Below are 24277 nucleotides of genomic sequence, written 5' to 3' on the forward strand. Positions count from 1 at the left end.
AAGTGCTCCCAGGACAAGGGTCAGAAGATGACAATAGTGGGTTTAGCCATATAGAGCAGAGCATGGTGGAAGGTGATTTGGCTGCACCAGATCCTTGCTCTCCTGCTTACTATCTGTGGGGCCTTAGGCAAATCAACTAAATCTCTGGGAACCTCAGTTTCCTCATCTCTAAAATGAGGATGGTAATATCCCACTCAAAGGCTGTTGGGTGAATCACCATGAGACAACATATATAAAGAGCCCTGTACAATCCTTAGCAGAGTAGGTGTTCAATACATGGGAGGAATGTTGTTGTTGATGATGATGATGATGGTGATGATGATGATGATGCTTCTTCCCTGGCCCTGGGAAGCCTCTGGCCCTTGAGGCTGGTTTTCTCCCAGCTCATCCTGCAATCTCCAGGTTCACCCTCTCCTCACTTCTTAGGCCTCAGTCTGACCTGATCTTTGTCCCAGGGGCTGGAGCAGAGATAGGAGAATCTCTAGGGCACTAAACTCAACTTTGGTCTCACATCTTTTTGGAAAATTACTGGGACCATGTCAGATTCTTCCCCAAGCAGAAAAACTGAAGCCCATAGCAGAACAGGAATTGAGATGTGAAGCCAGGGGTCCTTTTCCAAATTCTTCCTCTCTGCTCTCAGAACAAAAATAGGAGACTGGAAGACTAGAAGACCAGGAAAGGAAGAGAAGTAAGAGGAATGATGCCCAGAAAAGCAGCTAGGCTGCTTCCCCAACTGACCAAACCAGTGAATTACCTGACGTTCTATTAGTCTGAGAGCCTCCTTGCTACAGAGCTGCCTCTAAACCCAGTCACATTCCATCTTTGGACCAGGCTTACATGCTTCTACTCCCAACCCGGGCCTTTACATCCTGATTCCTGCTGGACCCTTCCCCCTCCAGCCCTGGCCACCTCTCCCACCACTGTAGCTACCGGGAAGGACCTCACTTTTCTGCCCAGTTATTTGTGAGGGCCTGTTTGGGGACTCCTTTGGAAAGAGAAGCTGTGACACTTTGACCAGGACAGAGAGTTTCCTGCAGGACCGGAAACATCAGCTTCTGGTGTTTGGTTGCCTTTGACCTTACTAGGCCCCTGATTCTCACCAAGTCTTATTTCCCTGTGTTTGGGGGGAAACTAGCCAGAGGGATAACAGAATGAGTAGGTATGGAAAGGGTCAGAGGGAGCAGAGGTCTACCTAACCCTAACCCCAGGGTTGGGGTTCAAAGCCTCAACTCTTCCTTTGGCTTTTAGGGGAACCCTAAGTCATCCATGCCCCAGGTCTGTTTCTCCACTGAGAATTGGAGGAAAGAACTTGGCTAGAGCAGCAAAGTCATAAGGTTGGATTAGAAGGGAGCATATGGAAGGATGGAATGTAGGATGGGCCACAGTGGAAGATGGATGGGGAGAAATCAGGGGTGTAGTGACAGAGGGGGAAGGGACAAGAATAAGGCAAAGGAAAGTATACCTCTCAGGCAGGAACCTGCTGGATCCGTGCCCCTCTGCCCTTGGCCAGATGGGGGAAAGGACAGGGTTTCAGGGATCAGCAGAGAGGATGGGAAGAGAGGAGCAGTTGAGGGCCTCAGGAGCTCTAATTCCAGCTCCTCTGTTTGGAGACCAATCTCCCTGATGCCTCCTGGGCCAAGGAAGACAGAGAGGGGCTATGGATTTGGGAGGGCAGTAGGTAGCACAGAGAGGGAGTCAAGGCATTCAAGTGAGAGCCCCCAAATAAGCTTAGCTCTGGGACCTGAGGGTGGTGATTTGGGGTGGTGATTAGGGTGTGGCCTGGCAGCTCTCCTCCCATCCCTCCTCGCCAAGCTACCAGACTGTTTTGTTAAACCAAAATAGGAGAAAGGCTAGGGACTATGGCAGCAAGCCCAGGCATGGGGAGGGAGGAGAGGAAGGATGGGGCTGTAGCCTGTCCACAAAAATGGTCCCTGCCCTGCGAGGAGTTGAGGCTTGCTGCCTTTACCCATTGTTGCCCCTCAGACCTCAGCACCATGGCCATAGTTCTCCCTGCACTTAGAACCAGATCCCAGGTTCTCTCATTCCCTGGCTGCCACCAACTGCCCATTTCTCTTCCTGACCAGTCTCCATCTTTATTTTCACCTCTGTGCCTCTTAGCCTGGCTCCTTTCCTGATTTCCCCTGGCTTCACACCCAATTCTGACAAGTGAGTGAAAGGGAGGCAAGTCTTCACCTAAGTGAGCCAGGTTTAAATGTCCCCTCTCCACCTGTTTAGCTCCCCAGCTCTGCCCTCTTTGGGTGGCCTCTTCAAAAACAGTGAAACATTAGCTGATGAGTGGGTGAGAACTTGCTGGCCTGAGGCTGGGTGCTGAATTAGAGTCGGGAAGTGTGTGCTAGATTCTTGACTGTTTCAGCCCTTGGTGCTGAAGTCTCAGGGCATACTCTGGAGCCTGGCCTGCACCCCATGGCCTCACCAACCACCTATCCTACACAGATGTGGACGAGTGTGCCGAGGGCAATGGTGGCTGTCAGCAGAGCTGTGTCAACATGATGGGCAGCTATGAGTGCCACTGCCGGGAAGGCTTCTTCCTCAGCGACAACCAGCACACCTGCATCCAGCGGCCAGAAGGTCAGCCCATGACCTGAGAGGTCCCACCCCTGCACTCCCAGGCTTCTCTCTACCTGCTGGGGAGCTTTCCCTCAGGACCCCCTGGGTCTCATCCTCTATTCTCAACCCCACTAGCTCCTTCTCTTGTCCCTCAACCCATCACATCCTAAGGGCTCCATAGACAGATGTTGTGCTGGAGCAAAATCTGGGGGAATCCATCTGGGGTTGGGATCAGTGTGGGATTGAGGTTACTATGGGGCATCCTCTGTGTCAGACCCAAGGTGGATGTCGTGCCTAAGTATAGATGGCTGGGCTCTAAGCTGCCGTTATCTGATGGGCTCACTAATGCCTTATTCCTTGAATTGGATAGGGAGGGTGAGGCAAGAATAGTGGAATACTGTTGTCTATTTCTGTGATGCAGCCTCCCCCCCACAACACTGACTATGACATCCCTGAGGGCAGGGACTATGTCTAATTTATCTTTGTATCTCTGGAACCTAATACACTGCTCTGCGTGCAGTGGGAGCTTAATAAATATTTGTTGAATAAAATCTTATAGTAATTAGGGGTACTTGGCTCGCTCAGTTGGTAGAGCATGTGATTCTTGATCACGGGTCATGAGTTGGAGCCCCACATTGGGCACAGAGTTTACTTTAAAGCAAATCTTATAGTAATTTCTATAGTAAAAAATCTGTACCAATTTCTTCCCACTCACATTGTTATCTTCTTCCCAGTTTGACTGAAAGCTCTTTGAGGAGAAATCATGTTTGTTTTAAAGATTTTACTTTTATTTTTTTGAGTTTTTTAAAGTTTTCTTTTAATGTTCATTTATTTTTGAGAGAAAGAGAGAGAGAGAGAGAGAGACAGACAGAGTGCAAGTGGGGGAGGGGCAAAGAGAGAGGGAGACATAGACTCTGAAGCAGGCTCCAGGCTCTGAACTGTGAGCACAGAGCCCGACATAGGGCTTGAACCCATGAACTATGAGATCATAACCTGAGCTGAAGTCGGATGCTTAACCAACTGAGCCATCCAGGCACCCCGTAAGTTTTTTTCTTTTTTTTTTTTTTAACAGTTTAAAATGTTTATTTCTGAGAGGGAGGGAGGGGGAGAGAGGGAGGGAGGGAGAGAGGGAGAGAGAGGGAGAGAGGGAGAGAGAATGCACACACAAGAGGGTTAGGGACAGAGAGAGGGGGGGACAGAGGATCCGAAGCAGGCTCCATGCTGACAGCAAAGAGCCCAATGCGGAGCTCTAACTCACAACCCCAAGATCAAGAGTCACATGCTCCACTGAGTGGGCCAGCCAGATGCCCCAAGAGATGTTTTTTATTTTTCTGGGTCCTTCCTAAATCCACTAGTATGTAACTATTAGACATTACTTTTTTGTTGTCTCCAGGAGAGGGTGCTCGTGCAGGATTTTGGAGGGCTGGGTATCAATACCTATACATCACTGAGAATGGCTCATTAGCACCCAGCTCTGAGCAGGACAGGGACTGGTGTCTCCTGTCTGTGTTGCAGCCCCAGTGGATTCTCTCAATTTCCTAGGCCCCAGCTACCCCACTAGTTCCTCTTCCACTAGGCATTAAGGGATATAGAGCACTCACCTCCCTCCTCTTCCTTTTTAGAAGGAATGAATTGCATGAACAAGAACCATGGCTGTGCTCACATTTGCCGGGAGACACCCAAAGGGGGTATTGCCTGTGAATGCCGCCCTGGCTTCGAACTCACCAAGAACCAACGGGACTGTAAACGTGAGATAATTGGGATGGTCGTTGGGGAGAAGAAGCAACGAAGAGGAAGGGTGTAGGGACTCAGCAGCAAGAGGTGGGAGGAAAAGGGAGCATGGGAGAAGCAACTAGATATGAGAGTCAGTCTCCAGATATGTGGCACCCAAGGAAAAGCAAGCTGACAGGCCTCCTGCCCTCTCTGCACAGTGACATGCAACTATGGTAATGGTGGCTGCCAGCACACGTGCGATGACACAGAGCAGGGTCCCCGGTGCGGCTGCCATGTCAAGTTTGTGCTCCATACCGACGGGAAGACGTGCATCGGTGGGTGAGGCTGGTGAACTCAAGGCCACCTGTGCTGGGAGTGGGGGTTGGGAACCAGGGGAGGGGGAACGCATGGGACCCAGGTGCTGGGCACAGAATGACTGGTGAGTGTACTGAAGACCCAGACGAGGCCAGGTCTAGTGAGGGATGACTCTGAGAGATCGCAGGGCTCACCCTCTTCTCCTCCCTGACCCATTAGTTCTCCTGCCCCACCCCTGGAGCCCCACCATCCTCTTTATCCAGGAGAAAGTGTTGTCAAACTGGGACTAATTAGCAGAGGTGCTTGTTGACCAAGGCTGTGCCCGAGAAGGGGAGGAGAGCTGGGGCAATGCAGCTGGGAAAGCCTGACCAAAGGCCCTGGTTGACTAGTGTGGTAAGATGGGAGCTGTCACAGCCCACTGTCCCCACTCTGGAACTGAGGGTGGCAGAGAGTGTTCTCTCCTGGAACAACCATCCCGGGACTGACAAATGGGGTTTCCTGACTCCAGGTTTCTTCTTCCTGTCTGTGCTGTGTCTCCCTGTCCACTGCCCTTACCCTAGCCCTCATTTCCTCCTATTTCCTCCGCATCTCAGTGGTACTCTCTCACCTCTGCCTGTAGCCCTTCACTTCCCCACTAGCTCCAGCCTTCCATTCCTATTGCCCTGCTCCAGGGCCTTCTTAACACCTGGATCCCTTTTCCTGAATTCCTAGGCCTTCCCTCACATACTTTCAGGTACCAGAAATGAGCTTAATTCCTTAGTTCCTGACGTTTAATTCCTAATGCCTTATGCCTTTAGGTCTTTTGTGAAGGCCGATTACTGTGTGCTCATAGAGTGCTGAGAAACACAACGGGGACAGGTGTCCCTTTGGAGAAGTGGGAGGTGAAAGAGAAGAGTTTGGGCAGGGACAAGGGCTGTGTCTTGAGCCAGGCAAGGGCAAGTTTGGTCTGTGGGCACCAACAGATGCCATTCATCTCATGGGCTACAACATGCTGAGGGTGAGGAGGTGTGAACACAGTCACTCTGTGTATTTGTTACAGACATGATATTCACCTTCAGAACCAAACTGTCCCCATCTCACTCCAGAGACCCGGCCCATCTCTGCAGACGGCACTGCCTTAACCCCCAGACATGAGAACAGGGGAGCAGATGCTGCTGCTAAAAGGGTCTTTCAAAGGGGTGCCTGGGTGGCTCAGTCGGTTAAGCATCTGACTTCAGCTCAGGTCATGATCTCACAGTTCATGGGTTTGAGCCCTGCATCGGGCTCTGTGCTGACAGCTCAGAGCCTGGAGCCTGCTTCAGATTCTGTTTCCCTTTCTCACTCTGCCCCTCCCCCACTTATGCTCTGTCTCTGTCTGTCTGTCTGTCTGTCTCTCTCAAGAATAAACAAACATTAAAAAAAAAATGTTTTTAAAGGTGTCCTTCAAGTACCTGCTTCAGAGACTTGTACACACAGTTCTAAACTTCTTTAATTAAACCCCCTCCTGCTACACGTTTCCCTCTGAACTAACTCTTCAAAGACCCTAGAACATTTTTAGGTCCTCCTGTCACCTTCTCCTGGCTGGTTTGTTCCAGCTCCTTTCATCTTTTTCCTCCTAAGCCTAAATCTTCTGCTTCCTAAACCCTCCACCATCCCCTGGACACACTCACACATCCCCAGAGTCTCCCAAAAGAAACTGCATGCAGTCCCCAAAGAAAAGCTGCATGTGTCAGGACAGAGCTCGGGACCCATGAATGTGGGGCCAGATCCCCCTCTGGTGTCCCCCTGTTCAGATCGTCCTGAGCATGGCTGATTTTGAAAATACCCCCTTGTAAGCTTGAGCTCTTCTCTAATGCAAGACCCATTCTGTCTTCTGGACCATGGCCAAGTGAGGCAGAAGAGAGCAAAGGAGGAGGTCCTAGGGTTCATGGCTATGTCCTTCCCGAGTTCCTCTCCCTCTTCTCCAACAGAACTTATTTTGGCTTGCCCTGATCTCATGTTTCTCCCCAGCCCTGGTAGGAGGAAACATCATTGTTTGGGGCCACCAAGACATTCAGATTTAGTGGGGAGACTGAGAGGGCAGTACAGTTAAGCAGAAAGGGTGGGCCCCTTCGGGATTTGGCAGCTTGTAAGATTTGAGATTGCATCCCAGCTCTGCCTTTGGCATGCTGTGTGGTACTGGGCCCATGACTGCCCCTCTCTGAGACTGTTTCCCATCAGTCACCTGGTGGGAGCCTGGCTTCTTTGAGGATACCAGGCAGGACAAGGCTGAGGAATGAAGCATAGGAGTCTCAGGGCTCATCATTTGGGGCTAGTGGTTTGGGTCTACATGGTGGAGGAGGAGGGTGGGGAGGGGGCTGGGGCACAGTGGGCCACAGTGGCTGCTGCCCAGCATCTAAACAGCTTTTTTACAATGTCAAACAGGGGAAAGGCGGCTAGAGCAGCACATCCCCCCTCAGGCCGTTTCTAATGGTAAATATGTCTGCTCTCTCCGCTTGCTCTCACTGGCTTGCTAGGGGAAGGGCTAACCCGCTGGGGCTCCCACTAACCGCATGCCCACTGGGCCCAGCCTGACTGGACTCTAGCCTATTAGCAGGGCTCCCCTGCAGTCTCGGTACTGGGCCCATTGGGTGACAGGAAACCTGAGTCCCCAAGAGCTGGCCCAGGAGCCTTCGTGTTGGTTTTGTCTTTCTTTGTTCCTGTCACTGTCCTCCTCTCATGCTCTCTCCTCCTCCCACCTTCTCCCTCACCCACCTTCTAACACCTCACCTGTTCCCAGCCATCTGCCCCTCCCTTCTCTCTGCCTTCTACACAGCAAAAAACCCAGCAGCTCCATCTTACCCGTTGTGCCCACTAGGTGGCTGAGTTAGGGGTGGGATAGAGTTAGATGCCATCCCTCCTTGAGGCTGCTTCCTTGGGTTCCCCCCACACCAGCTCACAGCCCCAGCATCACTCGCCATTCTGTCCCACCATAATGGGTACAAGCATGACATCTGAATTCAGACTGACCTGAGTTTGAATCCTGCCTCTGCCACTTTCTAACCATATGACCTCAAGCAAGCTACTTTCTTCTCTGATCCTTAGTTTACTCTTCTGTAGACAGGGAGAATGAGAGTTTTCTCCTTTGGGGTTGCTGAGATGATTGAGACAGTGTGTGCAGAGCATCTAGTAAGTGCCTGGCACAGAATCAGCACAGATTAAACTGTGGTTTCATACTGCGACCTGAAGAGCAAAGGGTTGAGGCTGTGCCATCCTGCCGCCTCAACCCTGCCCTGGCTAATGCTGCCCTGCAGGGGAGGGCAGCTGTACCCAGCTTCCTCGTCTGACCTGAGATGTGTGTTGTGCCAGCTCTGCTGCTCCTCACCTTGGATCCCTCAGAACCTACCTAGTCTTAGCACAGGATCTGTTCCCCTCCCCCTGCTCCAGGCCTTGGGGGCACCTCTCCTTCTACTAAGAGCACTCTTGGGGGGAATGGCTAGGCTTGGAGCCTGAACTCAACATTCCCTCCCAGGTTTCTCCCATGGTCTTGGGGAACTTCAGGAGACTAAGGTGTAAGTGGCACACAAGAGATCCCACTGTGGCTGCTCCCAGACCTGGGCATTTGAGTAACTGGGGCATGACCAGGGACCCACAGGCAGGGTTGGGCTTCTTCTGGAACCCTTGCTTTGGTGGTCTCCTTGGTGACAAGGGTTGGACCTGAGTTTTAGGAGTCAAAGATTTAAGAAAATGATAGTTCTCTGGTGCTTTTCTCATTCAGTTCCCCAGATTTGGAGAACCACTCTCCTTTCTTCCCCAGGAGAGGGTTTGGGATTCTGTCTTTCCAATGGGAGAATTCTAGGGCCCCCAGAGGGTGGCCCACACCTCCTCCAGAGTCCCTGAAGGGGGAGGGGTCTTGCACTATTTGAACTGATGGTTTTTCCCTGGGCTCAACTCATTCTCCTGAGCTGCAGTTTAAACTTGTTTATGTCTTGCAGAATGCAGAAGATAGGGAGAGTGACCTATCCATACTCCCTCTATTCTGACCCCTCAGCAAAGGAGTCTTACCAGTCAAGAGGGGGCAATAGAAGAGACCTAGCTCTGAGGTTCTCTAACTCTTTCATCTACTTTCTTACACCCTGCCTCCTCCTCTGAATTCTTCTTCTCTTTTGGCCCCCTCCCCTACCTAGACAATCTCTCCCCATTAGGAAAGAAAAACAACAACAGAACAGCCAGCTTATCTCCATCTGGAACTAAAAGGAAGGTTTGGGAGGTGTTGGGAGGTAGCTGGGGAGGGGCTGGGAAATGACCAAATATGTGCCTCTCCTCTGAGGATGAGCAGTCAGGCCTGGAACTGGGATCTTTTTTTAAGACAGCTGGGCAATCCCTCAGCTGTCTCCAGAATCACTAGGTTCACTCTTCCCAAGATTGCCCCACTATGACCCCCCCCCCCCCAACCACCACAGAGACAGTCACTGGAAAGAGGAGGAAACTTTTATCTGTCCCTTCTTGTTCCCTGGCGGCTGAGAACCACCCTTACTTAGCTCCCATCCCTCCCTGCACCCTCCCCTCTCCACCTCCTCCACCCCCTCAGCACATTCCTGCCTGACAGCTCTGGCTTGTACCTGCCTCACTGCTGTCCACCTTGTTTCAATCAAGTAGGGGGCAGGGAAGTGGACTGCTTGGCTGCACTTGTGAGGGGCTGGGGGCTGGGAGCCATGGGAGGAAGGGGGCTGGGAGCCTTCACTGAGTGCTCCTTCTAAAGCACAGGGAGGCAGCTCAGGCCTTCCCTCAGGCCTCTGCACTCTCTACTACCCTTAAGTTTGGGACTCCTCCAAGCCAATAACCCCATTACCATCCCCCACCTCCCTCCTAAACAGAGACCTGTGCTGTCAACAATGGGGGCTGTGACAGTAAGTGCCACGATGCAGCGACGGGTGTCCACTGCAGCTGCCCTGTGGGCTTCATGCTGCAGCCAGACAGGAAGACGTGCAAAGGTAAGGGCTCTCAGAGGACCAGAGCATAGGGGTGAGGGGGCTGAGGCTGGGATCAGAGATCTAGTACCTATTATAGGACCTCCTCAACCCCCTGGAGGCTATCCTGATTAGAAAGATCTGGGAGCATGGCTAAGGCTTGTCTCTTGCCCACCTTTCCCAGTTCAGTTCAAGGGGCACAAAAGTCCAGCCAGTCCTTTAGTGCCCGCTGCCCACACCCTACCTTGTTTTCCTTACTCTCATTTCTATCCCGCTCTGGGTCCCTAGCCCTCTTGGTTAATGAACATGTTATTCTCATTTGTCCCTGGGTCTAGAAGGATATTTGAGCCCTGGCTATGTGTGTACAAGGTCACAGATGTGTTCCATAACCTTCATAACCCACATTCCCCAGACCTTCCCACTGGGAAGGCTATACTGGTCAGAGGGAGAATAGGGTAGCAGTGGAAGCACTGAGGCTGGAGACTGGTTACCTGGGTTCAGATCCCAGCTCTGCAATCCTGGGCAAGTTACTTAGTGTTTTGTGCCTCAGTTCCACTATAATAATGGCGCTTGTTGTAAGGATTAGATCAGTTATATAAAGATTATATATTAAGTACTTAGAACAGTACCTGACAAATGATAGTTATCATTATGGTATAATTTCCCATGTTGTCCATCCTATTTCCCCTCCTTTTAATTAGCCAGGTCTGGGAGAAAGGTGGAGTGGGGAGGAAAAAGGAAGAGTAGCCATACTGAAAATAATGATTCATCAGGTCTGTGTCCCCTGGTCACAAGGAGGACTGGAAAGAGGACTGAGCTCCTTCTTTGTGTCTTTTGGCCTAACAGCTGGCAGAAAGGATGGGGAGACAGGGAGGGCTGGGGCAGCAGGTCAGACAGCCAGAGTTGAGAGGTTTCCTGCTGGGAAGGACTGTTGACAGGTATGCTAAGAGTGAAGTGGAAGACTGCCCTCTCTGCCCCCTCCCCCAAGTAAGGGTGAATAGCCTGGGTCCTGTCTGCCACCAGCTTGGGGAACTTGACCTCAGGAAGGAAGCTGCTCACTGCCCGCCCCCCCCCCCCCCTTCCCTTCCTAGTGCTGAAAACCGCCTCAGGCCTGAGCCTCTCCAGACCTCCCAGTCCAGCCCCCTGCCTGGCCCCTGCCCCTCCCCCATCAGCTACCCAGCCTCACTGGCTCTCCTGGAGGTCCTCCTGCCGGCTCTCTCCTAGCTCCTCCTCTCTGAGGGGCTCACTTTTGAATCTCCACCTCTCTGTGCCCCCCCCCCCACCATTGCCCTGTTGCCCACTGCCCCGGGCTCTTATGCTAGGCAGGGGTCAGGGACAGGGAAAATATAAGCCTTATCCACCAGCCTTTTGTGGAAGTGCCATCCACACAGAGTGAGGGGCAGAAACTAGCCCTGTAGTTCAAATGCCATCCTGCTTCCTACTCCAGGCAGTCCTTGAAGGCCTGACTCTGCTTCCTATCTGTCCCCTTCTGGGAGGGCTCATTTCCAGGAAAGAAACTGGTCCTAATGGCCACAGATTCCATGAGCAGGGAAGAAACAGACCAGAGAGTGAGAGAGGAGTCAGAAGGGCAGGCCCAGAGCTCTGCTTGATTTTCTCAGTCTCTGTGAGGGAGGGAGGGATGTTGTCTCCTTATCTGTCCCCAGCCTGTGGTATCACCTTTGGTTCTCTCTACTTTGTCCTGCCTTCCCAGACATAGATGAGTGCCGCTTGAACAACGGGGGCTGTGACCACATTTGCCGCAACACAGTGGGCAGCTTTGAATGCAGCTGCAAGAAGGGCTATAAGCTTCTCATCAATGAGAGGAACTGCCAGGGTGAGCAGACTTGGGCCAAGGGGAAAGCCTTAGGAGAGGTTCTGGGGCTAGGAGAGCTTCAAGGAGGCCAGAGGGCCAGAGTCTGAGGAAGTCAATAGACACTGTGGAGAGCCTCCATGGGCAGTGTCATGCTGCAAATTAGCAAATGTACCCCTTCCTCTTGATGACCAACTCTACCTTGCTTTTGGCAAGGAGGGATGGATTTCACTGCACTTCAAATCCTTGGCAGGATCCAACCTGCCTAACCACATGTGGTGACCCTGATCCACAGGTACCAGATCTCACAGTTCCTGACTCCAAAGACTACAAGTGGAGGGGGCACAGGGGATGGGTAGGCATTGCTAAATCACTGATCTTAGGGCTGGGCCATGAGGGAGGGCCAAGGCCCCTCATTTGGGTTCTTCACCTGAGCAAGGGGCTGCAGGGTCAAATGCCCCAAGACAGATTCAGTGGCTTGAATCCTTATTCTTCCAGATATAGACGAGTGTTCCTTTGATCGAACCTGTGACCACATATGTGTCAACACACCAGGAAGTTTCCAGTGCCTCTGCCATCATGGCTACCTGCTATATGGTGTCACCCACTGTGGGGGTAAGCCAGCAAGTTTAGACCCTCAGCCACCTGTCCCCTCTCACCTCCACACCCTTCAGTTGAATGAGTTCCTGATTTGGCTCGTTGGCTCTGGGCAATCCCCAGGTGCATGTGCCATGTCTGCATCCATCATGATAAATGGGAGAAATTAAGACAACTGGGAGACTAGGAGATCAGGGAACAGCATCCTACCTCCAAAATTTCTATCTCCCAATCCCAACGCTGCTTCTTGACTCCCACTCCCATCCTGAACTCTCAAATACAGCCCCAGTGGCAGAAAGGAATGGCAGGCTTTACAAAGCTTGTCAGCTTGGCCGCTTCTCAATCGTTCTTTGGGGACAGAGATAAAGGAAGGAGATCCTAGGCTTGAGCTTTTCTCAAGCCAGTAATCATCTTGGAGTGCCTGGAACTCTCACCAAAGGTCCTCACTCACTGCCCACTCCCTGGCACCTACTCCCCCACCATTGTTGGTGTCTCCCTCCTCCTTCCCCCAGATGTGGATGAGTGCAGCATCAACCGGGGAGGCTGCCGCTTTGGCTGCATCAACACTCCAGGCAGCTACCAGTGTACCTGCCCCGCAGGCCAGGGCCGGCTGCACTGGAATGGCAAAGATTGCACAGGTGGGCGGCACCCTCTGCTGGCCAGAGCTGGCACTACATTTTTGGGGGGTGGGAATTGGGGTCCTGGAAAGTGGGGAGTTCCATGCCAAGGAAGGGGTAAGGTAGTAGGGGAGTAGAATGTAGCCATTTGAGTTACTGACGTGAAGTTTCTGGTGACGAATCCCTTCATCAGTCTCTGTTTACAGTTACAGTTCTGCATGTAGCTAATGCTCTTCCCAAACCAGCCAAGTGTAGAGGGTGGGAGAGGAAGGCCCTCTCCTCCTCAGGTCTCTCTCCCCTTCCTAGAGCCGGTCAAATGTCAGAGCAGTCCTGGTGCCTCGAAAGCCATGCTCAGCTGCAACCGGTCTGGCAAGAAGGACACCTGTGCCCTGACCTGCCCCTCCCGGGCCCGGTTTTTGCCAGGTACATAGAGGTGGTTGCTGTAGGGCTGGCAGGGAGGAAAGGCTGGCTGTTCAGGTAGTTCTCCTGCTTCCCTTGCATTACTCCAACCAGTAGGTGTTGGGGGCGGGCAGCTCAGAGCTGTGACAGCCCCCTTCTCTCAGAGTCTGAGAATGGCTTCACGGTGAGCTGTGGCACCCCCAGCCCCAGGGCCACTCCAGCCCGAGCTGGCCACACCGGGAACAGCACAAACTCCAACCACTGCCATGGTGAGCACCAGCCCAGAGGCCTTGTTCCCACCTTATTCTCTTGCTTATTAACCCCGATTTCTCCTCATTAATTCTCCTGGTCTTACTTTTTCCTGGATCCCCTTCCTTGCTCTGTCATTCTCCAGCCCTTTTGCCTTGCTCCCTCTGCCCCTAACATCTGAGTCCCCTGGCTCTCATAATCCTTCTCCAGCCAAGCCCGTGGCTTATTGCCCAGCTTCTCAATACCCTCCACAGCAGTACCCACCCCCCTCGGCGCCCCCAGGCTGTGCTGAGCTTCTGCCATCCCTCTAGAGGCTGCAGTGCTGTCGGTTAAACAGCGGGCCTCCTTCAAGATCAAGGACGCCAAATGCCGTTTGCACCTGAGAAACAAAGGCAAAACGGAGGAGGCCAGCAGAATCCCGGGACCAGGTCTGGACTGGGGACCCCCCACCAATGGGTTGTCTGGCCACCACACCCCTCCCCCACCCCTCAGCTCCTCTGCTTAGTGAGATCTCTAAAAACCCACTGGCATCCTGAACTCTGGACAGAGCAGAGGGAAGAAGCACTTGTAGGCATAGGGCCCAAGGAAGAAGTCCCAGGATATCCCTCCACCAAATAATAGGTATCCTACCTTAAAAGTGAACTGAGACAGTTGCGGAGATCTGGTGAGGTCTGCTTGGGCTAGGGTGGGAAAGTGAGAGCTGGGAGTGAGAGCCTTCTCTGTCCCCAGGGGGTGCCCCTGGGGTTGACAAGGCCTCTCCCCCAGGTGGTGCCCCCTGCTCTGACTGCCAGATCACCTTTATCCACCTCAAGTGTGACTCCTCTCGGAAGGGCAAGGGCCGGCGGGCCCGGACCCCTCCAGGCAAGGAAGTCACTCGGCTCACCCTGGAACTGGAGGCAGAGGTCAGAGCCGAAGAAACCACAGGTGGGACTGGGGGCACCGCAGGGAGGAGGGTGGAAAGCAAGGGGTCAGAGGTGGGGAAACCACAAGTCTCAGCAACAAAGGGAAGGGGCAGAGCTTGTACTAAGGGCAGACCATGCCTAACACCAAGCCCAGGAGCCAGTCTCTCTTACCACATCCCTCCTAGCTCCTAGCTTTGCTCCCTGCCCTCCTGCTCACAGCCACTTTCTCTTCCTTCCCTGACTCATACCATCATCTACCACCAGCTGGCTGTGGACTGCCTTGCCTCCGACAGCGAATGGAACGGCGGCTGAAAGGGTCCCTGAAGATGCTTAGAAAGTCCATCAACCAGGACCGCTTCCTGCTGCGCCTGGCAGGCCTTGATTATGAACTGGCCCACAAGCCGGGCCCAGGAGCTGGGGAGCGAGCTGAGCCAGCAGAGGCCTGTAGGCCCGGGCAGCACCGTGCTGGGGCTAAGTGTGGTAAGGGAGGTTGCTGGGGAGCCGGGGAGCAGGGGAACGGGGAAGGCCCAACTTGGGCCTGACTCAGAGAGCAGGACACTTTACGGCCTCAGTTGTACCTCAAATTGTGAGGCAGCCAAGACCCTCCTGCCTGTCATCATCCTCTCCCTGGTCCCAGGTTGAAATCTAGAGGGATATCATGTCCAGAGGGGCCATCAACCCTCCTTTACATGGCATTGGCCCCTGATCTTCCCAAGCAGGATTCTGTCTATTCCCAGACGAAGAGATTCTCCTTGAATCTGGGGAAGCGGGAAGGGGAATCCCAGGCCTGGGTGGCGGGAAATAGGGGGGCGGGGTGGCTAGCACGGCCGACTCTCCCTCAGTCAGCTGCCCGCAGGGAACGTATTACCACGGCCAGACGGAGCAGTGTGTGCCATGCCCAGCGGGCACCTTCCAGGAGAGAGAAGGGCAGCTCTCCTGCGACCTTTGCCCTGGGAGTGATGCCCACGGGCCTCTCGGAGCCACCAACGTCACCACATGTGCAGGTGCCAGGGGAACAAACAATATAGAGTGGGGTAGGGTGGGCACTGGGACGCCCATGGGCATGGGATTTCCCAAGGGCAGGCCCAGGCTCCAGACCACTCTCCTAGTCAACATCCTGCTTGTGTGTCTCTGTCCCCTGAGACTGGGTGACCCCGTGGGGATGACCAGGACCATCCCCATCAGAGTTGGGCCCTTGATTCATTGCAGGTCAGTGCTCTCCTGGCCAATACTCCGTTGATGGGTTCAAGCCCTGCCAGCCATGTCCACGCGGCACGTACCAACCTGAAGCAGGACGGACCTTGTGCTTCCCTTGTGGTGGGGGCCTCACCACCAAGCATGAGGGGGCCATCTCCTTCCAAGACTGTGACACCAAAGGTGAATGGGCTACACACTGGGAGACTCCCTAACTTTACTTACAAAAAAAACTCTCCAAGTCCTCAGAGTAGACCTGAGTATGCTGGCACACCATCTTCCCCAAACTAGGAAAGGCCCAGCTGCCTGACCAACCAGACCATCCTGCTCATAGGACACATCCTGACCCTCCACCAGTCCCAAGTCTGGGAATTAGGGAATAAATAACAGTGTCACTTACCCCTCTGCTTCGGAGAACTGGTGGCACATTCCCCTCAATACTACCAATGAGTTTCTAGAAGTTTGGCACTACAGTCAGTGCCTGAAAGAAAAGGATTGGCATGGTAGCCAACCACTCTGTAAGTCTGTTTTTCCCTAGGCTTCAATTCTGGCATGACAAAGAAAGGTTGGGACTCGGAAGGAACTTTGGTGTCTTCAGTCTCCTGTGTCCTGCTCATCCCGTGCCCCAGAACTCCCACTTGCCTACCATCTTAACACCTACCTCTCCCCCTTGCCTGCAGTCCAGTGCTCCCCTGGTCACTACTACAACACCACCATCCATCGCTGTATCCGCTGTGCTATGGGCTCCTATCAGCCTGACTTCCGTCAGAACTTCTGCACCCGCTGTCCAGGAAATACAAGCACTGACTTTGACGGCTCCACCAGTGTGGCCCAGTGCAAGAGTACGTGGCAGGCCAAGCTGTGGAAAAAGGGGCAGAGAGGTCTGGGAACAGTGGGCATGGGAAGAGGTGGGGGGTGGGGCAAGTAAACCAACAGGGAGCAAGGCTAGGGAGTGGATGGGCAGGAAAGCCCCACCCTCCATCTCTCCCATCCCACTCAATCTTAAGACCACTTGCTGGGCTGGGCCCCATGGCACCCTCTCCCTGGAGATAGGTGATGGGGAGACAGAGAGAGGTGAAGTGAGATGAGAAGGTACTAAAAGGGCAGGAAGGAAGGTGGACCCAGAACTTGAAGATGATGAAACAGAAGGCAGTTGCCTACAGTGTCTGGTTTCCACTTCAAAATCCTTCAACATCCCTAACCCATTCCCCCACTGACTTCCCTTCTCTTTCTTGCTCTGTCCATCTGGGCTTGGTTACAGATCGCCAGTGTGGTGGGGAGCTGGGTGAGTTCACTGGCTATATCGAGTCCCCCAACTACCCAGGCAACTACCCAGCTGGCGTGGAGTGCGTCTGGAACATCAACCCCCCACCCAAGCGCAAGATCCTTATCGTGGTACCCGAGATCTTCCTGCCATCTGAGGATGAGTGTGGGGACGTCCTCGTCATGAGAAAGAACTGTGGGTGGCTGCAGGGCTGGGCCAGGGAAGGGCAGTTCAAATCTGGTTGGGAGGGAGGGACAGAGAGAGGAAAAACTGGTACAGGAAGAACTAGGGCAGTGAGAAGGGAGGCCTTGGAAGTGGAGAAGCTAACAAAGGAAAACAGCAATGAATGTGCTCTGTGATTGGTGGAGAGCAGAGTTAAGAATGCCAGCATTGGGACTAGAACTCCAAAAGTGTTACATGTCTCACTTTCCTGTTCTAGCATTTTTGCCATTCCATTCATTTAAATGTCAAATTTCTTACACTCTGTGAGTGCCTGGATGTCAAAGAGGAGTTGTGGAACAAGTGGAGGGCAGTGGGAGGGGACCTGTGTACGTTGGGGAGTGGGGGAAGTACATGTATGGGGGAGAGTCTCTGTCAGCATGACTCCTTCCCCCACTCAGCCCTCCTCCAGGAGGGCTTGGGTAGCCTGCTCTGCTGTTTCCCTGACCTGCTGCTTGCCTTCCCAGCCTCCCCATCCTCCATTACCACCTATGAGACCTGCCAGACCTATGAGCGCCCCATTGCTTTCACGGCCCGCTCCAGGAAGCTCTGGATCAACTTCAAGACGAGCGAGGCCAACAGTGCTCGTGGCTTCCAGATCCCCTACGTCACCTATGATGGTGAGCAAGGGCACGAATGCCAGGGAGGTGGGTGAGAAAGGGGAGGCTCATGAGTCTTGAGGGCGCAGGGGGAGCAGGAATTGTTTCTACCCCTAAACCCCTCCTCTTGGTTGATTGTGCAGAGGACTATGAGCAGCTAGTAGAAGACATTGTTCGAGATGGCCGGCTCTATGCGTCTGAAAACCACCAGGAGATTTTAAAGGCAAGTGAATGTGCACAAGAAGAACAGCCAGCATTTAATGACCATATAAACAATGTGCAGGCAGTATGCTAAGTGCTTACATGAATATTCTCATTTGATATATACAACAGCTCTATGAAATAGGTACTTTCATCATTCCCACTTTACAGATAAGAAAACTGAGGCACAGAGAGTTGAGTTTGCCCAATGAGTTTGCCCATCTGACTGTACTATCTTACACTGTAGGGGAAGAGAAAGGGAAGATGAGGAGTGAAATGTCCCCTACTTGTTTCACCAAGAAATACAGGGAAAATGAGGTATAGAAAGATACTTCTGCTTAAGTACCTTCCTTCCCTTCCTCTTTCCTCAGTTCCCACAGAAAAGGAGCAGATCTAGCACAGGGTTTCTCAGAGTCCATTCAATACGATCTGTCTTAAAGGAAAAGAAATGTTACCAACACTGAAGAATGAACTAAACACCTGGTCTGTGGATCCCAGTTTGAGAAAATCATACTTAGGAAACTACAGTCCTAGCCACAGTATTACCCTTCATAAATGATCAATGCAAGGAAAAGTTTTATCTTTATGATTAATAAGATCATTTTTATACTATCCTCAAAATAAGAGACACAATGACAAAAATTGCTTAGGACTTGCAGGCTACAAAGAAAAAAATTTCAGCAATGCTTTTCAAACATTTTTTAAAGCATCTGAACCCTTATTTCACATGTGCTGTGGAACTCCAATACATAAAGTAGTGGAGTTGTTTTGACTGAAGTTGGGATGAGAGGCTAGAAGCCCCACTTCTTATTTTAAAAATCATAATACTAGCCTAGAAGCCAGAAGATCTGAGTCTCGGTGCACGGTGCCTGGCACCTAGGAGGCCCTCCACACATCGTGTTGCTGTTTTAGACAGAATGGTCAGGAAAGCCCTCTGAGAAAAGACCTGAATAAGGTAAAGGGCTACGCATTAGAAGATCAGGAAAGGAGCATGGGAGCAGTGTGGCATGCTCAAGAACCTTGAGAAGGCCAGTGTAGCTCAGCAGAGTACGAAAGTCAAAGCCGCATGGAGGACAAAGAGTGGGGTACAGATCATGTTCAGCCTATGGACCATGCAAGGGACTTGGCTTTACTGAGCAAAAACAGAAACCAGAGAAGTGTTTTGAACAGAAAGAGGATATGATCTAATTAAAAACCAAAAAGTCACTCTGGCTGCTGTAGGGGAGAACAGTCCGTAGAAGAACAAGGGTAGGTAGAAGCATGGAGACCAGTTAGGAGGCTGCTGCAGTAGTCCGAGTGAGAGAGAACATGGCTTGGACAGGGTGGTAGCTATGGAGACTGTGAGAAATGGTCAGACCCCAGATATATTTTGAAGGTGGAATAAACAGGATTTGCTGTGATTGTGGGCAAGAGAGAGGAGCTCAGGATGACTCCAAGGACTGGGACCTGAGCAATAGAAGGGTGGAGCTGCCAATGACTAGGTTATAGGATTCTACAGGAGGAACAGATGGTGGGGATGAAAATCCAGAGTTCTTTTCTGGGCATGCCTATTTAGCATCAAGAGGGGCTGCTTCTGAGTCGAGGCTGGTGTTCCTCTTTTCCACCCCCAATGCTGAGGCTGACATTACCACCTGCCATCCTCTGCAGGACAAGAAGCTCATCAAGGCCTTCTTCGAGGTGCTGGCCCACCCCCAGAACTACTTCAAGTATACAGAGAAACACAAGGAGATGCTGCCAAAATCCTTCATCAAGCTACTCCGCTCCAAAGTTTCCAGCTTCCTGAGGCCCTACAAATAGTGCCCATAGGCCCAAGACCCAGGTTTTAAAGCCCCCAGACTCCTTAGCCCTCAGAGCCAGCAGCCCCCACCCTCAGATGAGGAATTCTCTCCTCTCTTTCTTTTTGGAGAAAAAAAAAAAATCACTATAGACCAAGCAGTCTCCCTTTCTGTATCTCTAGCTTCCTTTTCCTGTCTCTCTCTGCTTCTCTTTTTCTCCCTCTCTCTCTCTTCACTGCATTCCCTTTTCCTATATGCCCCCTGGAAAAGCCATTAAGTGCTGGCTCTATTCCCCCTGAGGGGTGATAGAACAGTGTCCCCTTCCCAGCCACACTGCCCATTTTACCAGCTCACATCCCTGGCCCCATCAGCCTGTAAGGGTGATAGAAACCCTTGAAGGAAGTGGGTCGAGTAGGAAATGAGGAGGGGGAAGAAGAGCTTCTGCCATTATAGGGTTGTGCCTTGCTAGTCAGGAGCCAAAATGTCCCCTGGCTGTGCCCCCCGCCCAGGGTTCTGCCAAAGAAGCCTTTGACTTGTAGGCTTATTGCCAGCACGGTCCTCTGGGGCACATGGTCTGAGCCCTGGACTGCCCACACAGCTGGCTTTCTTGTCTATACAGCTCCTCTCCTTCTTCCCCCACATGTCTGCCTGATGTCCAATCCATGAGGGCTTACAAAAGGCCCAGACCACTGGGCTAGAGGACACCAGCTGACTGAGGAAAAGCAGCAGGCATTACCACGTTGAATGTGCCGCTGTCACTCCCCAAGAGAAAGACTATAGCTCTCTGCAGGACAGAAACCAGGTTTTAAAGCATCACCAAAAAATGAAGAAAAAAAAAAAAAAGAAGAAAATGTATCATCTAAAGAACTAGCCTACAGAACAATTGGGAAGCCAGCCTCAAACACTAATCCCTTTTCTTACTTATCTTCCTGGCCCAGCCATCTCCTCACCCCTACCTAAGTGCTCCCTGGGGGAGCCCTACTCCCCTTGCTAAGTGTTGTCCTTAAAGAAACATGGCTGTGACCAGAAGCCAGCCTGGGTCTTGCCCCAGAGTTATCTTTCCCTGTAGCCCCAGATGGCTTGTGGGCTCCACCAAAGAGGACCCTGCTCTGCAGCCAGCCCAGAGCCACCTACCTCTGGCCCCAGGCTGTGGGCAGCAAGAGGAATGTGTGCACACTTGGCGAGCCTTCTGCCCACCCTGTCCACATCTAATAAGTGCAATCATTTTGAGTCTTCCTATGTTGTCTAGAGGGAGGGGTTTTTGTTTTCTGGTTTTGTTTTTTGTTTTTGTTTCTTTTTCCTCTATTAGAACAACCCTATTTATAGCTGCCCAAGAGAGAAGAGTGTATGTCTGAAGTGGAAGAAAAAAAGTTTTGAATCTCATGAACACCTTGAGTGCTGGAACATCTGTCTCTGCTCCCCCACCAGTGGCCATCCAGACCTCTCGAGCCCTCAGCTGGGGGAACTCAGAACTGTAGCTCAGAGACACCTGATGTGTAGGAGAGTAATTCTGGGGACTTGATGGAGCAGGAAGGAGTGGGACCTATGTTTGCTAAACCAATCCTGCCATCTCTATGCCTCTCTGGATTCAGCATGGACCTCATGATTGTAGAGGCCAATGAATTGGTCAGTGATTCTCTACTCCCCAGTAGGGAAAGCCTCCATCTTTTCCCTGCCTTCATCCTGTTTTCCTCGGTGTGCACAGGACAAACCCCCTGGGGATGGGCTGACTCAGGCCCCTGAGGCCAGAGACAAGCTATGGCTATGGGAACCAAGAATCGGACAGTTACCCAGGCATGAAGTTTGCCTGACCTTAGCCACTCTGCCTACCTTACCTGTTTGCCATTCCCTCTCGGCGTTGACTTCAAGCCTAGCTTCCTCCATTACTGCTTTTCAAAAGGAAGAATCAAGTCCATGCCCAAGTCCACATTGTGCACACATTCTCCCCTCATTCTGCTGCTGCCTATAAAATTATTTCCCATTTGCTCCTTTTAGTTCCCCCAAAGCTATTCAATCAAAGTAGTCCTATTCAATCAAAGGCTACCAATTAACTCCTAGGGTTCATTTGTAATTGACCGTCCAGGCTACTGCTCCTCCCAGGAGAGGCAACACTAAATAAAGAAGCCTACACCATCCCCTCACTACCTAATCAGTAGCATTCACCAGCCAAAGACAGCCTTAGGCAGTAGGTAACCAAAGTCCCAGATAGATCCCCTGATATCCATTAGCCAATGCCATGGCTCTTAGGAGTGGAATATCTGGCTTCCTTTGTCTCTCTGAGTCAGAGTGCTCTGCAAAAGATACAAAATATCTACTTCCAAGCAAGAAAATGGTCATTTAATAGAAGTATCCACACTTCCCAGGAAATGCCATGAAAACTGCTTTAATCAGCTCTGACCATCTTAATTCTCCACCAGAAGCCAGGATAATTTTGATTCTCTCCCTACCATTTTGCATCTCTCTTAAAAAGTTAAACAGAGTAGTTCCCAATTTATGCCTTCAGGGTCTTGCTTCTTGCTCTCCTCCTTTCCTGTCATCCCATATATACACATAAACCTACTTCCTCCGATAATTTATTCCATGGTTTCTGGGAACTGCAAATGATTTCCACAGCATGGAAAGTATAGACCACTAGGCTCTTAACTGATGTCAAGACAGATCCTGGTGAGCAGGGAATGACCTGCTAATGTCCACAGTTAATTTAGGTCGTCCCACTTGGGGGTTAACCATCCAGGCAAAGCTGCTGCTGAACCTAGGAGGAAGCCAATCCTAGGGCATCAAACTACGGCTTAAGTGGACTGAATGAGGAGTCAACACTCAGGGATTCTCTAGACCTTTACAGGTCAGACAGAAAAAGAGGTTTTTACCAGTGTGGGGAAGGAAGAAGATGGTGTACGTGGGAACTTTCACGAACCAGTCCCGAGGCCTCTCTGCAGGACGGGGTGTTACAGGACTGCAGTACTGTGAGGCCTCATTTATCCTAGTACAAAACCTGCGCTGCTCTGGGTCTGGGAGTGGGAAGCCATTTCTGCAAGGGCTCTGAGCACCAAGTGATGCATATCAGAAAGGCACTTCAATCCTCAGCAATGCAGCAATCCCTTTTCACTTCTCTGCTTCCCTTTTTCCCGTATTAGGCCTGGTCCATTCCCTAAACGTGAGGGAACTCTCTCTCACAGTCAGAAGAGAACTGACCAAAGCCTGGACTTGAGCTGCCCTGCCCCAGAGCTATAAATCCCCAGAGGCAGACACTGCTCTGACTTCCCTAGGATTGAGTTAGTTTGAGGTAATGAAGGCTCAGATTTGTTGCTGCAAATTCAGGAATACAGTCATGGTCTCTGTCCCTAATGAAATTGTTTATATGTAAGAAGTATTCTCCATATTCATGTTTGAAGGGACTCTGTAGTGGATTGGATGGTCGTATATCAAAATGTCAGAAAACATTATAGAGCATTCAAACTTTTGTATTCGCTATTTAACCTCAATATAACAGGCTCAAACTAGGGGAAGGGAGACAGAGTATAACTGACCATAAGCAGAAAATAATGTTAACCTGCTTGGCTTCTTTCTAAAGCACAATAAAAGAAAAGTGGAAGCAAACAACACAAGGATATCTTTAAATCTGACCTGTCTCAAAGATCGCGCACCCTGCGCTTGGGCCATTATTTGGACTAGGAGCCCTTTAAGAAGATATATGATTAGAGAGAATAGAACTTCCAGTTCTATTATCAGCTTATCTAGACAACACAAATTGTAGCAGTTTGGACAAACTGAAAACTTTATTCTTCTGTGTGAGTTAAACTGAAGTTTCAGAGAATAATCATTATCATGTGGGAGGCTTCTTTTTAATGCAAAAAACAAATCTCAAAATGTTGTATTTATATCTGCCTTCCACTGCTGCCAATATAGTAAGCATCTCCTACACAATCAACAATAAACAGTAAATGATGCAGTTCATAGAGTATTTTGCACTTGGGGAAAAAATGTATCTGAACTTGTAAAAAGAAATGTTTGGATTCTGTATTGTCTTTTTTTATTATTATTATTAAAATACTAAATAAAACTCCTCAGCCTGACATCTTTTCCTTTGTCTCCGTAGTTTATCCTAGAGCTGGAAAAAGGTTTGAGGAAACAAAGTGTCTTCTGGCTTCCAGATAGGACTTTTAAAATTTTTTCATGGGGTACCTAGGTGGCTCAGTCGGTTGAGCTTCTGACTCTTGATTTTAGCTTAGGTCATGATCTCCTAGTCGTGAGATCGAGCCCCTAGTTGGGCTCCGTGCTAAGCATGGAACCTGCTTGGCTTCCTCTCTTTTCCTGTCTGCCCCTTCCCAACTTGCATGCATGCACCCTCCCTCTCAAAATAAATAAATAAACTTAAAAAAAATTTTTTTTCATTTATCCATCTTATTCCTAATGATTTTGGAACCTGAAAAGGCTTGTCTCTCTATTTTTCAAGGCAGTAGACGATATTTAGGGTATTGTTTCTTCTCACTATAGTACACTTCCCCAAATCTAGCCAGGCCACAGGCTCCCTAATTAAGATGTCTTACCTCCAGCAAAATGCCAGCACTGAGTCACCCAAGGTTGTTCTTTTTATGCAGTACACTCTTGGCCACCAGAGAGAATTTTAAAATATCATTCAGCCATGCCACCATTACCACTAGACCACAGGAATGTCCAATCTCTTACAAACAAACGGTACCATTTTCCAGGCTCAGAGAGGACAGATAAAACTTAATGGTTACAATTATATAATCTCCTGACATAAAATTTTACTGGATTTAATAGCTATATGATATAGCAATTTAAAAGGAACAAGGAAAAATCTACCTAATCAAATGTTGGGTTGGTCTACTAGAATCCCAAACTTCCCCATGAGCACCTGTAAAGGATAGGTGCATTCACTTCACAATTATTGAGCTCCTATTAT

At 50.8% G+C, this 24277-nt stretch overlaps 1 protein-coding gene and 1 long non-coding RNA gene across 7 annotated transcripts in view; one reads left to right on the forward strand and one right to left on the reverse strand.

Moving 5' to 3' along the window:
- Nucleotides 1–16025, reverse strand: part of LOC125166714 (uncharacterized) — a 36761-nt gene extending 20736 nt beyond the window's left edge. Inside the window, exon 1 of the long non-coding RNA XR_007152508.1 lies at nucleotides 15954–16025. This is a non-coding gene — a long non-coding RNA (uncharacterized LOC125166714). The remainder of the gene's footprint in view (nucleotides 1–15953) is intronic.
- Nucleotides 1–23336, forward strand: part of SCUBE3 (signal peptide, CUB domain and EGF like domain containing 3) — a 37469-nt gene extending 14133 nt beyond the window's left edge. Inside the window, exons 4-23 of one of the 6 annotated variants that reach the window (XM_047860709.1) lie at nucleotides 2455–2589; nucleotides 4191–4316; nucleotides 4500–4616; nucleotides 7000–7047; nucleotides 9432–9548; nucleotides 11236–11358; nucleotides 11833–11949; nucleotides 12444–12569; nucleotides 12855–12971; nucleotides 13112–13216; nucleotides 13508–13624; nucleotides 13962–14120; nucleotides 14363–14578; nucleotides 14941–15102; nucleotides 15308–15475; nucleotides 15973–16173; nucleotides 16554–16751; nucleotides 17243–17395; nucleotides 17518–17597; nucleotides 19223–23336. In XM_047860709.1, coding sequence (XP_047716665.1) covers nucleotides 2455–2589; nucleotides 4191–4316; nucleotides 4500–4616; nucleotides 7000–7047; nucleotides 9432–9548; nucleotides 11236–11358; nucleotides 11833–11949; nucleotides 12444–12569; nucleotides 12855–12971; nucleotides 13112–13216; nucleotides 13508–13624; nucleotides 13962–14120; nucleotides 14363–14578; nucleotides 14941–15102; nucleotides 15308–15475; nucleotides 15973–16173; nucleotides 16554–16751; nucleotides 17243–17395; nucleotides 17518–17597; nucleotides 19223–19372 — 2735 coding nt within the window. In that variant the 3' untranslated portion in view covers nucleotides 19373–23336. Of the gene's footprint in view, nucleotides 1–2454; nucleotides 2590–4190; nucleotides 4317–4499; nucleotides 4617–6999; nucleotides 7048–9431; nucleotides 9549–11235; nucleotides 11359–11832; nucleotides 11950–12443; nucleotides 12570–12854; nucleotides 12972–13111; nucleotides 13217–13507; nucleotides 13625–13961; nucleotides 14121–14362; nucleotides 14579–14940; nucleotides 15103–15307; nucleotides 15476–15972; nucleotides 16174–16553; nucleotides 16752–17242; nucleotides 17396–17517; nucleotides 17598–19222 lie in introns of those variants that run through there. The other 5 variants (XM_047860710.1, XM_047860713.1, XM_047860711.1 and 2 more) reach the window with 5 other exon arrangements.
- Nucleotides 23337–24277: the final 941 nt, after the last annotated feature.

Source organism: Prionailurus viverrinus, chromosome B2 (assembly GCF_022837055.1).
Source record: "Prionailurus viverrinus isolate Anna chromosome B2, UM_Priviv_1.0, whole genome shotgun sequence".
Classification (NCBI taxonomy): domain Eukaryota; kingdom Metazoa; phylum Chordata; class Mammalia; order Carnivora; family Felidae; genus Prionailurus; species Prionailurus viverrinus.